Here is a 15,270-nt window from a genome sequence, read left to right on the forward strand (position 1 = left end):
CCCTGGAGCCTTTCCTCCGGGGCCAGCGGGGCCAGCTCGGCCATTCCTGAGAGAGGTCACCGCCTGCTCACTGCCTCACTTTGTGCACGCAACCAGGACCGGAACGTGAACTCAGCCGGACTTTGTGAAATGATGGCCCTCGGGGAGCGCGTGCCCCAGGAGACGCGGAGATTCACGGGGTCCCGCCCAGGGTTCTGAGGACCCAGTTTGTTCTCCGGGCACGGATGGAGGGGAAACCGGTCTAGAGACACAGCCTGTAGTGGGGATCCACGTCCCGCATCTCCAGGGGCCGCATTTGTACAATAAAACCTCCCCGAATTAGACCCAGTGGTGAGCACGCTCTGGTCATTGTTTGCGCCACTTTGGAAAGCGGGATAAGGGCTGGGCACCCTTATGAGCATCCCGAGAGCCAGGCGCAGCCCGCATCCTGCCTCGCTGTGGCCCAGGTCAGTTTCAACACAGCTTTCTCCCCTTCCCCCCGAGGGCCAGTCAGTTACTTGCTCTGGGAAGTGTGCTGCCTCTTCTGCTGGGGGAAAAACAATTGCCCTGAAAAGGAGTTCCATGGCAACTTTCCCTTCCCTGTTCTTTCCTTTGCTCTCAGAGCCTCCCTGGGCCTGGATCTTCTAAGAGCTTCCTGGATCAGAATCAGGTGGTGAAGGGAGGGCCTAAGGGTCTGGGGGCAGAATTTCTTCCCAAATGAGGCAGGAGGCCAGCTCCAGGAAGCACAGCAGAAAGCAGTGGATAGTAACCCGGGCAGGAGACTATCTAAACTTGAGAGGGAAAAGTTCTGATTACCTTGACTTTTCAAAGTGAGCCTAATTCTTGGGAGTTTATGGGCATTTGAAATCCTTTCAGGAGTCACCTGGCTCTGGGGCACTAGAGCTGAGAGAATGTTTACTGAAAAATGATGTGTTCTAATGCAGTGTTCTAAACCATTTGGGGTCACTTGGGTGTTGAGAATCTAAAGAATGCTGAGGACACTTGCCTCTGGCAGAATGCATATAGGCACACAATTCTTCTACCTTTGCACAACCCTTTGAAAGGGTTGGCAGACACTGAAACCTAAGGACCCAGGCTAAGTCTTGGAAATGTGTGGTAGGGCTGGAGTCTCAGGCCAGAGCTCCTCACCACTTCCCACTTGTGTCTGTCTGTGGGCTGGCGTCTCAGGCCAGAGCTCCTTACCACTTCCCACTCTGTCAACAGAGATGAGCAGAACACGTTTCACCTTGGGCTTCATTATTTATGTTTTTGAGAGCTAACACCAGCCAAGACCTTATGGTGCTAATTCTGTGATAACTCACAGAACATTTTAGTTTGGTCTTTGGAAGTGTAGCCAGATCTCTCCAGGCTCTACAGCAAGGGTAACTCAGCTAATCTGTGTGAACCTTGGTTGCAGAAACGACTAAATGGAATAAGTAAGGAGATAGGAGGAACTCTGGCTGGCATAATGCAGTCACACAATGCTGATATGGGGGACCCTTAGGCCTTGATCTGGGGGCAGTGGGGAAGTAGATTAATGTAGAGGCAGAGTGTTCCTCTTCCACATCTCCCCATGGACAGGCCTGAAGGCAGTGTGCACAGTGGTCAGAAGCACACGTCCTGGAGTCCCACTGTCCGGCTTTCAACTCCAGCTCCATCGCTCACTGGCAGTGTGGCTCAGTTGGTTGGGCATCCTCCCATGCAAGGAGAGGTTGCTGGTTGATTCCCCGGCAGGGCACATGCCTAAGTTGTGGGCTGGGTCCCCAGTAGGGGGCATGCAGGAGGCAGTTGATCAACGTTGTACTCTCAAATGGATGTTTCTCTTTTCCCTTGCTTGCTCTCTAAAAATTAATAAATCAATAAGCTATTCTTTGAGAGAGAGGAGAAGAGAGAAAAGCTGGCCCCCAAACAAGATGTAGTCTTCCTGGAGACTACAAACAAAAGTGCCCACAAACAAATGCAAGGGTTGATCCTTGCAGGGGGAGAATATAAGTGAATGATAAGTGAATGAGGTCACTTAGAGTTCCTGGGCCAGAATCAGCTAAAGTCAGTGATCCAGGAGGCTGTTGTAAAACACAAGGCACATGGAGGTTAAAGCTAAAAAATGCCAGCATGGAGACACTTGGAAAGCATTCCTCTGAAGTCTCTAAAGGCTTGCAATGGCCTCAGTCACTGAAACCAAAGGCTTCAGTACTTCGAATGAACAGAGTTTTCTGGAAGAAACTCCTAGGTAACTGGGCCTGCAGAGATGGAATCTAGAAACCAAGGGAAGTCAGTGAGAGGAATTAGTCTAAGCACTGTGATCCTGGATAATTTCACTCGCTTTTCTAGGCAATTATTAGACCAACTGAGCAGTAATGGTTCCTTTCTCATGTTGGACCTAGCCCCAGATTTTCCCTTCAAAGCAGGGATGTGGCTGCATTCATGATATGCAGGTAAGTGGACTACAATATGGTAACTGGACATTTAGATGGACATCAGGTTTATACACACTTCCTCCTGCTCTCTGCTCTTCTGTAGTCCAATGATGCCTTGGGACCACCTTTGGAGAGCTGGGCATGGCAGGCTGAAAATAGGATAGGATGACATAGGTGTTTGGATTGGAAGCAGACAAGAAGGTGGAAAATATATTTTTGATGGGAGGTGAGGGGTGGGAGTGGAAATTAAGAAAGTGGCTGCATATGCTAGGAAACAGGGAGAAGTAGCATATTGTAGTGACCGAGAGTCAGTTCTGGAGCGAGGTAACCTGACCTTGGTCATCCACTCTATGCCGTGATGATGTTTCTGGATGTCTGAGAGCCTCAGTTTCCACGTCTGTAAAATGGAGATAATAGCATCTACCTCATAGGATTTCCAACATTGCATGAGACATTGTAGGTAGTGTTTAATTCATGTTTGATATATGCTAAATGCTCTGAATGTAAGCTATCATTCTTCCTAAACAGGATAATCATTCCAGAAATGTTTCTAGTAACACAAACACTCAATGCTTTCCCTCAGTGACTTGCAGTCCTTTTCAAAAGGCATGTACTATCTCAGAACAGTAAAGAGGCCTGCCATTTCCCAGTGGGAATGCCAAGCTAGAAGGCAGCTGTCCTAGGTCCTCTCTCACTATGCTTTCCACTTAGCTCAGCCACTCACATAGCTTCAGGTGCTTTTCAAACAACTCTCTCCAGACTTTATCCCTGAGCCCATTCAGCACCTCCATTTGGATATCTCATAAGGAACCTGAAACTCAGCCTGTCTAAAACTTACCTTTCCATACAAATCGGGTTCTCCTCCAGGCTTCTCCTTCTCTACAAATGGCATCCCACAGCCCAAAGTAAAAAAGACCTGGTGATCATTCTTGACCCCAAACTGTTGTTCATCCTTCTCACATGCAATACATCACCTGCTAGACACCACGCTACTCCATCCACTCCCCGCCATCTCCACCAGCACCAAATGAATTCAAAGCCCAGCATCCATTTTGCCTCTCTCCAATCAAAATACACATCTGATCACATCTGCCTCCAGCCTCTGTTTACATTCCAATGGCTTCTTCTGGATGAGAAATTAAAACAAAACTGTAATATTGGGCAATAAGACCCAGCAGCATCTGACCCCCAACAACCTCTCCAGCCTCATCTCACACTGTTGTCGTCCAGGCTCTAGTAACTATGGCCTTTCAATCCCTCAGGACTCTGCCTCAGCCGTTTGGTCCTACATTTGGCTAATACCTTCTCATCCTTCAGGTCTCAACTTAAATATCTCTTCCTCAAAAAGGACTTGCTTGCCTGGCCAGCATAGCTCAGTGGTTGATTGTTGACCAGGAGGTCATGGGTTTGATTCCCAGTCAGGGCACATGCCCGGGTTGCAGGCTTGATCCCCAGTGGGACATGCAGGAGGCAGTCTATCAATAATTCTCTCATCATTCATGTTTCTATCTCTCAACCCCTTTCCCTTCTCCTCTGAAATAAAAATATATTTTTTTAGAAGGACTTGCTTGAGTTCATATCAGTTTCATTCATTTATAGCCCCCAATCAGCTCCCTTATCACAACTATTAAATAGCTATAAACGTCATAGCCTAATGTCTCTCTCCCTACTAACATGGAAGCTGAGGTCAGGGACACCATTCATCGTGTAAACTACTGCTTTCCCAATGCCTAGCATCATGATAAACACAAAATAGGCAATGAAGTATTTGTTGAATAAAACATAGTAGAAAAACAGAGCTAGAGGTTAAGGCAAATCTGTCCAAGAGTTCTTCCTCTGAACTCTTCCCCTTTATTTTCTGCCTTAAGCTTGTATAAGATGAAATATTGAGTTGAACTTTTCATATTGATTCATAGTCCCGAGTGGCCAGTTTCCTGGAGGTGGTAATCTGAAAAGTTGTTAGCAACTGATACTTCTTGTCTCCATCTATGTAACACTTCCGTTATTATTGTATCTCCCACAGAGACTAAAAGAACATACAATTTAAATGTTTGTTCCTTTAGTTATTTCTGCTTGAATTACCCCCTTTCCTGCAGGGATCCTGAGATCTTTACTGTGTCATTCATACGCCTTCTGAATTGCCTTGACAAAGACTCAGCTAAATCACTACTTCACATACCGACTTCCTCACCTCTTCCTAGACTTAGATCAAAGATTTCCTTCTCAGTGAGCTTCCCTGGCTTTATCTAAAATTTCATCTGCCTCCCCCCCCCCCCAACCCCTGGATATTTCAAATCTCCCTTTCCTGCTTTTTCTCCTTAGAACTTACCACTAACCTATGCTATATTTCACTTACCTTGTTTTAGGTCTCTGTAACCAGAATGAAGCTCCTTGAGGGGAAAAAAATTTTGTTTTATTCCTTTTATCCTCAGCCTGACATCTAATAGGCCCTCAAATATTAGTTGAATGAATGAGCAACCAACCAAACACTGCTCAGGACCAGAAAAGATACAGTTAGAAAAACAGAAGCAGAGGTTATTTTTAGTTTCCTTCTCCATTCTGCTTTATCTCCACCCTCCAAAACTGGATAACTAGATGGGGACTGAAAACACTAAACTATGTTATTTTCACTTTCCACGAGAACAGGAGGTGACTGCCTGCTGCCCAGCAGAAAGCCTGACTTGTAGAGAACTCTACAAGTGTTTGGAGAGAGTAAGTGAATGAGCAAGTGAATAAAGGTTTGGTGAGACTAAGTAAATGAACAAGCTGGTATTAATTAGGTTACATTCTAAACTGTTGTAACAAAGAACACTCCCCATCTCCAAGTTTCTTGTGCACATATAACCTTCCAGGAGTAGCACAGCTATCACCATATCCCCTGGCTTCTATGGCCACTTCAAGGTAGCTATTCTAGTTCCTGCCATCATGCCTGCATCCTAGCCATTGGGAAGGGGAAAGGAACAAGAACATTACTCTTTGGTGCATATTGCCAAAACAGCTCTACACTTCTGCTCAAATCCTATTGGTCAGAAATTAGTTACAAGGCTACATCCAGCTGAAAGAGAAGCTGGGAAATGTGGAACTGTGGTAGGCAGCTGGACAGAGGTGTTCTGTAATTAACAAAGGGGAGAATGGGTGTTGGTAAATTTCCAGCAACTCATTAAACAGATAATAAAAAGGAAGCACAAGATCTCACACATCTAGAGGAAATGATGAACAACATAGACTGATGAACAAAAACAGACTCAGAGAAAGAAGTACCGAACAGACTTTCAAACCTCAGAGGGAAAGTAGGGGAGGGTGGAGGTAAAGGGGAAGAGATCAACCAAAGGACTTGTGTGCATGCATATGGGCCTGGCCAGCAGCCATGGACAACGGGGGTGGGGGGGTGGGGGGGGTGAGCATATGTAGGGAGGGGTTTGGGACGCGATTGGGGGGATGAGGACAATTATGTGATACCATAATCAATAAAAAAAATGGGGGAAAAATATAATTTTTAAAAAAGGAAGCACGATTCTTTTCATATGCTTATCTTTGCAGTCTTACTAATACGTAACTGCTTTGTGCTTACAACCATCATCACCTTCACTGCTGTATAAACAAATTCTGTAAAATTCACAGAATTTTATGTCAAGAAAGGCAACCAAGGAATGTTTATTATTAATTAATCTTAACAAATGGTGGTATAGTCCAAATCCTCCTGTGCTTCCCTCCCCACTACAATCACACTTGGTCTTCAGCAAAATTTAATCTTTTAGTGTCTCTCAAAGGCACTACTTTGGTGCCCTGCTTCCATGCCTGCCTTCATTCCTAACAGTTGAGGATATTATGGGATCTGAACCAGGGCACTAAAATCAAACTACTGGGCTCTTACCACTGCCATTCCTGTAAGCTATAAAATAAAAAGTACACTTTTTTTTGTTATTTTCTCATCAAAAGCATAAAAGAAAGTATATCCTTTCTCTGGGAAAAATATTAATAACTGTTACTTGTTAGGTTCTCTAAGCAGTAATTCCAGGAACCTGATAACTTTGGAACAAAGGTCCAAAGTTCAGAGAATAGGAGTATTCTAGTTTCTCCTTTCTTGTCTTACGAGGCATGAAATAGAGATTTAATAAAGTACTGAGCTAGAATCCATTCAACTAAGCATTCTCATTAGACAATTTAAAAGGTGAATTCTAGTTCTACCATTCATCCAACAAATATTGGAGTGCTTACAAAATATCAAGAACTGTTCTGGCAGTGGGAACACAGGTTCTGGTCTCATAGAGCTGTAATTCCCATGAGATATGATAGTCTATAAAAAGAGTAAAGAAATATTATATATGTAACAAGTTAGACAGTGATACATGTTATGAGGAATGAAAACCTTTCCTTTTCTTCTTACTGCCCAATGTCTTTTATTCCTTTTTTGAATGCCTTCCTCAATTAATCCCAATTGGCTTTCCCCCCCACCCCCCTTTTTGGTCACTTCAGTCATCTCAGTAAAAAATCTGGATAGACAGGTTTGATATTACACATTTTGGAAAGGTCTGCAAATGAACAAAATAAGAAATAGCAAAGATAGCAAGTGCTCTCTGATACAGAATTTAAGGAACACTTTAGATCCAAACAATTTTCTCTGAGAACGCTTTCAAAAGAGGAGAGATATAACTAAGCTTTTGTCAAAGAAACAAAAGGGCCGATATAGAGTGATTACCAGAACAGGTTAGAAGGGTACACACATAAAAGTGTAGTGATGAGCTAGTTTGTGGTTTTCCATACTGTTAAAATTCTTCAGATTTATCTCAGGTAAAAGTCTTTTAAGTGAAATAACAGGTGAGGTTTTTATTGGGTGGGAGATAGGTAGGAGAGTAAGGCAAGTTAGAAGGAAGCTTTCAAATTCATCCCCAACTTCAAGACTGCCTCAGGAAATGACTTTCAAGATGTATACATACATCCACTTATAGAATATAAATAATCAAAGAATGTTCACCACCAATCTAAATGCCCCTTCAACCTCCCACCACACATACTTTAAGATGGAAATGGTTAAGCAAGCTGCCAACAATTGCTTTTTATATTTTCCCTATAGCCTCATTCCCCTTGCCTTTAAAATACAACCACAAAAAGTGATTTCGATAAAAAGAACACAGATCTCTCCCCGACAAGTCAGTTTATTAAAAACAGGCTTATAAACTCAGCAACAACCACAGTAATATTTAAGTATTCTTTGAATCATATACACTACAAAGCTCTTAAAAAATACTTTTTTCTAAGTTTGCTAATCTGATACTTGTAAATACTAGTATTTATACAATATAAACTGCATCAAACTTCTGTAATATGGAAAAGCTTTGGCTATCAAGTCTCAGGTCTAAAACTGGAGCAGGCATCACAATTGATCCCCTCATTATCGAACTGTTTGTATAAAGCAATTTGAAAACTAATTACCTTAAATCTGGAAGAAGCCCAACACCTCTCATTGTTCACTAAAGTCCTTTGCCAGACAAATGACTTATTTTTAAAATGTTTCTAAAACAGTAAGTGAAGTCACTACTAAATACTTTACTAAATAAATGGCTTATACTTGAAATAAAGGTATAAGAAGAAACTGATTTGAGTAACTAGATTCCTTTGAAGCATTTTTTTTCTCTCTAAAGAGAATATTAAGAGCTGTTATGTTTATTTGGGGTTTAAATATTTAGTTTGGGTTTTTTTTCTTTTCTATTGGCACACATGAACTTTCGCCATCCCTTCCTAAGCAGGAGTAGTTTACATTTCTATAATAGTATATACAACACAGACGTGGAAAGGAGTGCACCTGGTGGGGATAAAACTAATCTGTGATTTAAAAATTTTTAAGATGGAAAAAAATAAAGAAAAACAAAGCTAATTCACAAAGCGGATAATCAAGGTTGATCTACCAAAGTCAAGCAGCATCAGAAACAATTCCTCTAAATCAAAAAAGAGATAATAAAAATGAGTTCTTATATGCCAGGCACTATTCTTAGTTAGTACTTTATTTGTATCATTCTATTTAATCTTCCCCAAATCCTATGAAGTAGGTACACTTTTACTTTGCAGATCAGAAAACTGAGGCACAGAAAGGTTAAGCACAGCTAAGGGCACAGAGCTATGAAAGCTCTGAGGGCCAGGATTCAAATGTAGACAGGCAGCCTCCAGAGCAAACTCTGCGACGAGCTAGTCTATCTCTGCATCATGGGTCAAGACCTCCCATTTATAGATGGATCTAAAGAAGGGAAATCAGTGGTTAAACTAAAACACACACACACACACACACACACACACACACACACACACACACACACACAAAGACTTTAGATTCAAATCCTTTTCAAAACAGATCAAAACTAGCGAAGAATAATCATCAACACTCTTAGAAACAGAATGGGAAAGTACAGTATTAACCATTCTGAGCAAAACCTCATGCTGAGTGACAAGACATGATATTTCCATTTTCTATCATTAGTGCACAAACACAGTTTGTCACAGCAACTAATATTCTCTCCTTTTAATAACTCCAAAGAAGCAAGTTAAAACAGAGCACACCCACAAAAACAGAGGGGGGGAAAAAAACACACACACACACATTAAGCAGATTTTGAGGTTTATTAAAATAAAGTATTAGCAAACAATATGCAAAAATGAAGTTCTTACGAGTTATGGCTTTGAAAAGCACAATATAGTAAAACCTAATACATTTTTATAAGTATAAAAAAGATAACAGAATGAAAGCATGTTGCTAGAATTTCACTTTTTACAACATAAACAGAAGCAGAACAAGTACAAATAAGAAGCAGACCTATAGTGCAGCCATTGGTTTGGTCTTTATTATCTGCATATGAAATATCTATTTGAGAGAACATGGACAGATACATATAAACATCCAGTTTTCATTATAATCTTGTCCAATTTTAAAATAAGTAATTTTCAAAATGCAACTTAACCAATAAGGTTAAAAAGAAAACCACTTCTATAACCTTCACGAGTCCCTACAGTTAAAAGACTTTATGAATGAATCAAAGCAACATCATCTGCAATGAGAAATCCAAATCTAAAAGATGTTTCTTTTATAAAGAACCTAGGCTTGTCTGACCTCACTGGAACTTGGTTATAGCTAACTTGGTTATAGCTAACACCAACTGGTACCTAATAATGGGGATAAAAATCTATCTGTACACAAAATTTTAAACTTTTTAAAAACAGCATCTTCAAATAAAACCTTACAGGACAAAAGAATGGTGGTTTTAAGAATGTTAAGAACAGAGTTAGATAAGAACCATGCAAACCTTTTTCACTGTGCTATGAAGGACAGGAAAATCCTGCTCTGACTAGATCTTTTCAACAAAACAACTCATCACTGGTTTTACAGCAATTGCTACCAGCAAATATTATAGCATAAGCTCTTACTTTTATACATATATATATATATATATATATATATATATATATATGTAAAATCTCTCATTGTTTTTTGTTAACCATCCAATTTTTGGGTAATACTTCAATTATAACATAGTTGTATGTTAGAAGATAAGTTTCTATTATTAATAATCCAGTATAACAATGGCTTGATAAACACAGTTACCTCTTTGTAGTTAGGACACGATGAACCTGAACTGCAATCCAGTGGATTCCAGAGAAATGTCCAAGTTTCTGTGCAGCAGGTAAAACTGTTTCTGCAGAAGTGATGCCTTGAATTCTCACTTTCCATACACGGATCTTCTCTAAGAAAACCTCCCCAGAATCCTACCTGCTTCAACGAGGAAAATGCTGTTCAGGGGGAAAACGGGTATCAAACTTGAGATCACCCCCCAAAAGCTCCCCTAGTTAATATCTGAGGAGACCATCCATAAACCAATGCTCCCATAAAAATCACCAAACACTTCTAAAACCACCAGGCTATCTACTACCTTAAAAGGTCCGTGTTTATCTAGCTGATGAGTATGAAGAGGAAACATTTATATTCCTACAAGAGACTAAGTGAGGCTTTAACTAAGAAGACAAAGAAGCTCTCTCACTCTATTAAAAGTCAACAGGTCCAAAATGTAAGTCATCACTGGAAGTTGAATTCAATAATTACCTAAAGATTCTTCCTTCTTCAGAAAGTATAAAAGATATTAATATATTTTAAGTGGGAAAGTGATAATGATCCAAAGTAATATCAAGCAAACAACTAGAAAAAAGTATGAAGAAATGGATCTGAACTGGTATATTGGATCCTCTCTATAATAGAAGCACAGAACTGAAACTGGTACTATAAAACTTTTTCGAGTCCCTCTGCTATTGGTAGGATTTGATCTTTTGTAAAAACTTTCTCCCTCACTTTCTCCCAGACACTATTACAGGAGGATCATTTCCAGCGGGTCCCTTCAAATACAGAAGGTTTTTTTAATGAGCACCAATTTTTGTCTTGATAATATTGTACATTTCAGATCTGAATATTTGATCATGTGATATTCTAAAAGAATGTCTTACTCTCAAATGTATAAAAAGTACATGGCTACATCCTCTTTTTGTACTATTAGGAGTAGCTTCTTGAACTATCTAGTAATTTTACACTGGATTTGACCTCAGAAATCCAGCCAATTCTATTATCAGTTTTTTATATAACAACAATAAAATGTGAAAAATTATTTATATTCTGATGTATGTATTTGACATTTTGGTTGAAGTCTCTTTTGAATTTTCTCTGAAGAAAATATGTTAGTCTCAATAGGCCAATACTATCCCGACTAGTTTTCATTTCATAACTTAAGTCAGGCAATACCCACCAGATCATAGTATCCATTATGTAGCAATGTTAGTCAAATGCACCTCTTAAATTCTATTTTTCCCCCCAATCAGCATCTGTTGCTTTAATTCATTACCAAAATCAATTTTGATTCTAGTCTTCTTTTTTTATTTACCAAATTGGTTGTAATTTTATCATTCCCAGACTGTCTCTTCAGCTGGCATATATTGATAAGTTGTATATGCTATAAAATTGCGGCAATGTTTGATAAACCATCCTGGAAATTAAATAAAAACATAAAACTATAATTTTCTGAAATGGTGTCTTTCAGAGGTACTTTCTTTCCATTGATGAGCATTTCATTTAGTTTTAAAATATCTTACTGGCAACTTTTATTGCCTATCCATGGATACTGGGCATCGTTGGGAATCATAGAAGCAGCCAGATTAAGTTTTCATTTAAAATCCAGGGATGTGGAATTGACAATTTTTAGTAAATACAACAGACTTATGGTTCTCCATGAAACTCTTAACAGTTAATAGTTTCAGGTCATTCAGGATACACAGCTCCTTAGAAAAACCACAGAAAAGGCCAATCACATAAAATCATGCTAACTCTAAAAGCTGTGACATGAATAACTATTTTTAATTAACTCAATGGAAAGTATCAATAAAACAATTCCATAGTTTCCTTCAGTTCAAGCCCACTGAGGTTGGTTACATGTTTCTATCACTCAACCTGGGTGTTTTTTTCCTACAAATTTGTTCCACATATTATATGAGCCTAGTAAGCAAAAAAAAAAAAATGTAAATAAAATTGTTCTGTCACTAAGCAAATAGTATCCTCTTTCAGATGGCTGACACAATTACAGAAGATTGATAATGTATGTCATGGAAAACTTATGTTTAAGGCTCAGGTGACTATCAGAAAGTATCCTCTCACCCAGCAAAGGGCTGTGAGTTGAAGCACATGGAAGGCACTTCATCTGAAAGAACTAAAACCATCCATTGGTTGCACTTCGTAAAAGCAATAAATAATGTCACGGAGAACAGAATTACATTCTCCTTTCCTCAAAAAACAAAACAAAAACGTATTTACTTCCTCACAAAAGTAGAAAGGGTCAGGTAGAAAGTCAAACCAAACTTACATTTTAAACACAAAACTGACATAGCTCCACATAGTACTACAAGACACCAGAAAATAAACTTTTTCTGATAGGTAAATTAGGTCACATTTTTTCAAAATAATGTCTTTGTTCTCATGCCATAACTAAGAGTCCATCTGACTGCACCATAGAAAAAGGAGTAAAGAGTCTTTTATCCAAACCCTTTGAGCGTGATTGATTAAATGGATATTTTAGGGTTTTCATGTCTTTCCTTTCTGAGAATTGTGTTCTGGGTGACTAGCACTCACATAGGTACTAAAAAAAAAAAAAAAAAAAAAAAAAAAAAAAAAAAGGCAAAAGAGCATACCTGGTAACTGACAGAACAGTCTATGTTCTTTGACACATGAAAGTTTTTTAAATCAGCTATCTCAACCACCACTGCTGATTCATTTAATTATCACCAGTACCCCCAACCTCGGGGCTAGACTGAAGAGGCTTCTATTGCTATAGCATGCAGGTCCTTGCATGGGGAGACTGATGTAATAAGAGCAATGGGATTAATAAGTACATGACTTTTCAACACTAAAAACATCCATAAAACTGGAATTAAAAAGGCACCTTAAGCTGGAGCTACAGAACAACAGTATTATAATCTAGGCTGAAAATACAACAAAAGCTAAAAAAAAAAAGTATAACTTCCTACAAGTGTAATCTATAAATTGCAGTGTTAATACAAAGGGGTACCAAGGGAAGTAAGGATGAGCATTTAAGTCCAAGTCACTTGAGTGTGTTTCACAAAAGGTTACACTAAAAACTGTCACCCATCAAAGTGCAAAATAAAAGATTAATGCATGTCAAAATTAGAGTCCTTACAACACTGGCTGAAAGCAGCAGACATAGCTGACCAAGGCTGTGCATGCGCTGTCGCTAGCTATAAAGTAGTACTTACGACAGGTTCTGAGTAAATGACACATACTGGAGACCTGTTGTTGGCAATAATTTCTTTTTTTTTTAAAGGAAATGTTTTACAAAAGATATACTGAGTGAAGACACAATACACTGACAAACATTTAGCTGTATTAAGTGTAAATGTTATGATGTCATCTAGAAAACTATCACTTGTTTTTTACTGGACACTGCTTGTTACAGCAGTGAATAGTGTTCCTTCAAATAGAAGATTCTTTTTTATAGTTTCTCTTAAGCCCCTACCTCATGCTTTTATAGAACAATGAATTAGACTTTTTAAAAGTTGGTGGGACACAGAAACTGGTAAAAGTACAGCTTCTTAAGGTTCAAGAATCAAAGGGAAGACTTTTCACTGTATACCCTCTTATTACATGGTTATTTACATAATTTTTCATTATGTGTTGTTTTTTACTTCTTCAAAAACATTTTAACAAAAAATTTGTTGAGACAATAAGGCAAAAAAGTATGTTCCAGTTTAAGATTAATGCCAAACTTTTGAACTGGGGCATGATAATTTTTCTGCATCTTTCACAACAGTTTTGAAAGTTAATCATGTGAACATTAATACAAACAAATGTAGATTCATCACAAAATACAAATGTATTGGTCATAATTATATATATATATATAAAAAAAAGCTGTTTTCCATGTAAGCTCACAGTATCTGTACTGAAAGTTTCCCTAAAATTAAAACAAGTCCACTAATAACAAAACTGAAGAGAATACTCTGCACTATGAAACAGAAGATATGGGGTTCAGAGGGGAGCCCATCTGAGTGAGGACTTTATCCAGCCACTGAAGAGGCCCATGAAGATGAATCTCAATCCAACACGGGGTGCTGGTAACATCCTGCCGGTGATATTCTGCTCCCCAGCCCTGAGAAAATGAACCAGGAGACACCAATTTTAGGGCACTAACAAAAAGATACTTTAACAGTAGACATATGCAGAATGTACTTTTAAAAAAATCACAAAACCAATCAGCATTAACCATGGAGTTAAAATCAACACAATAGTTGCATTATTGAAAGATATGTGCATTTTTTTAATAATATAATTCCATTAATAGAAACCCTTGGAAGAAATTATTTCAGATTTCTTTATTTAATTTTATAAAGTTAATATTTTCTAAAATGCAATATCTCATAATTTAAAATTAATATTTCTTCAGTTAGATACGTTCTAATTAAAAGGGAAAATTAAAACATATGAATAGCCTCATATAAGTTCACATCACATTTTGTCACCAAAATTTTTTGCTTCCAGGTTTTAGCATTTTTCTTGTGTGTGTGTTTTTTTAATCAAATAAGGCATTGTAGATCTGATCAAGGCATGCAAGTATAATTTAAGTGGCAATCACCTATCAATTATTCTTTAAAATGGAAAATTGCTGGGATGAATTGAACTAGAACACTTTATCCTAAAACTCCAGACAAAGATTAAAATTTTCTCACTTTTACTTGCCCTGATTTATCAAACTCTCTGCTTTACCACTTATAGTAATCCTGACCCAGGAAAAGTAGGTGGGGGCCAGGGAGCTGGGGGGGTGGGGGCACACAGGGGGAGGAGTCCAGGCGGGGGGTTGAAGAGTGCTGGTGTAGAGGAAAGGAACAGGAATGAGGAAACAATATTAAATATGCAAAAGTCAGGTTTCTATAGTAGGGAGGGAATGATTAACTTCAAGGCTACTGATAAACTGATGCTTATGACCGACCTATAAGGAAGCAGCAAGGAAGCACTGGACTGTAGGACTGAATGCCAAAAAGAAAGCACCCACACATAGCATTTGACAGTTGCTCTCGGGCTAAATTCATAAGGACCAAATACAGGTTGCTTAAATATATCACTAAAATTCTTTCCAAATTTTGTTCATGAACCATCATCATCTTTGGAATGCCAATAAATCTGGTCAAGAGTAAATGATAAATTTGAAAAGTAATTCTTTAAACTTAACAAATTATCAATAACAAAACTTACGAACAAGGAAAATAATTTTAATATCCTAAAGAACCCTTTAAAAGTTACTCTAATGGGATCTAATAATAATTTAAATTGCTAAAACTAGGG

The 15,270-nt window shown here is 38.7% G+C and overlaps 1 protein-coding gene across 2 annotated transcripts in view; it reads right to left on the reverse strand.

Moving 5' to 3' along the window:
• Window positions 1–8,994: 8,994 nt before the first annotated feature.
• Window positions 8,995–15,270, reverse strand: part of SMAD5 (SMAD family member 5) — a 44,629-nt gene continuing 38,353 nt past the window's right edge. For both annotated transcript variants that reach the window (XM_036424955.2, XM_036424956.2), the window contains one exon: window positions 8,995–14,080. In XM_036424955.2, coding sequence (XP_036280848.1) covers window positions 13,937–14,080 — 144 coding nt within the window. In that variant the 3' untranslated portion in view covers window positions 8,995–13,936. The remainder of the gene's footprint in view (window positions 14,081–15,270) is intronic.

Source organism: Pipistrellus kuhlii, unplaced genomic scaffold, assembly GCF_014108245.1.
Source record: "Pipistrellus kuhlii isolate mPipKuh1 unplaced genomic scaffold, mPipKuh1.p scaffold_m20_p_8, whole genome shotgun sequence".
Lineage (NCBI taxonomy): Eukaryota > Metazoa > Chordata > Mammalia > Chiroptera > Vespertilionidae > Pipistrellus > Pipistrellus kuhlii.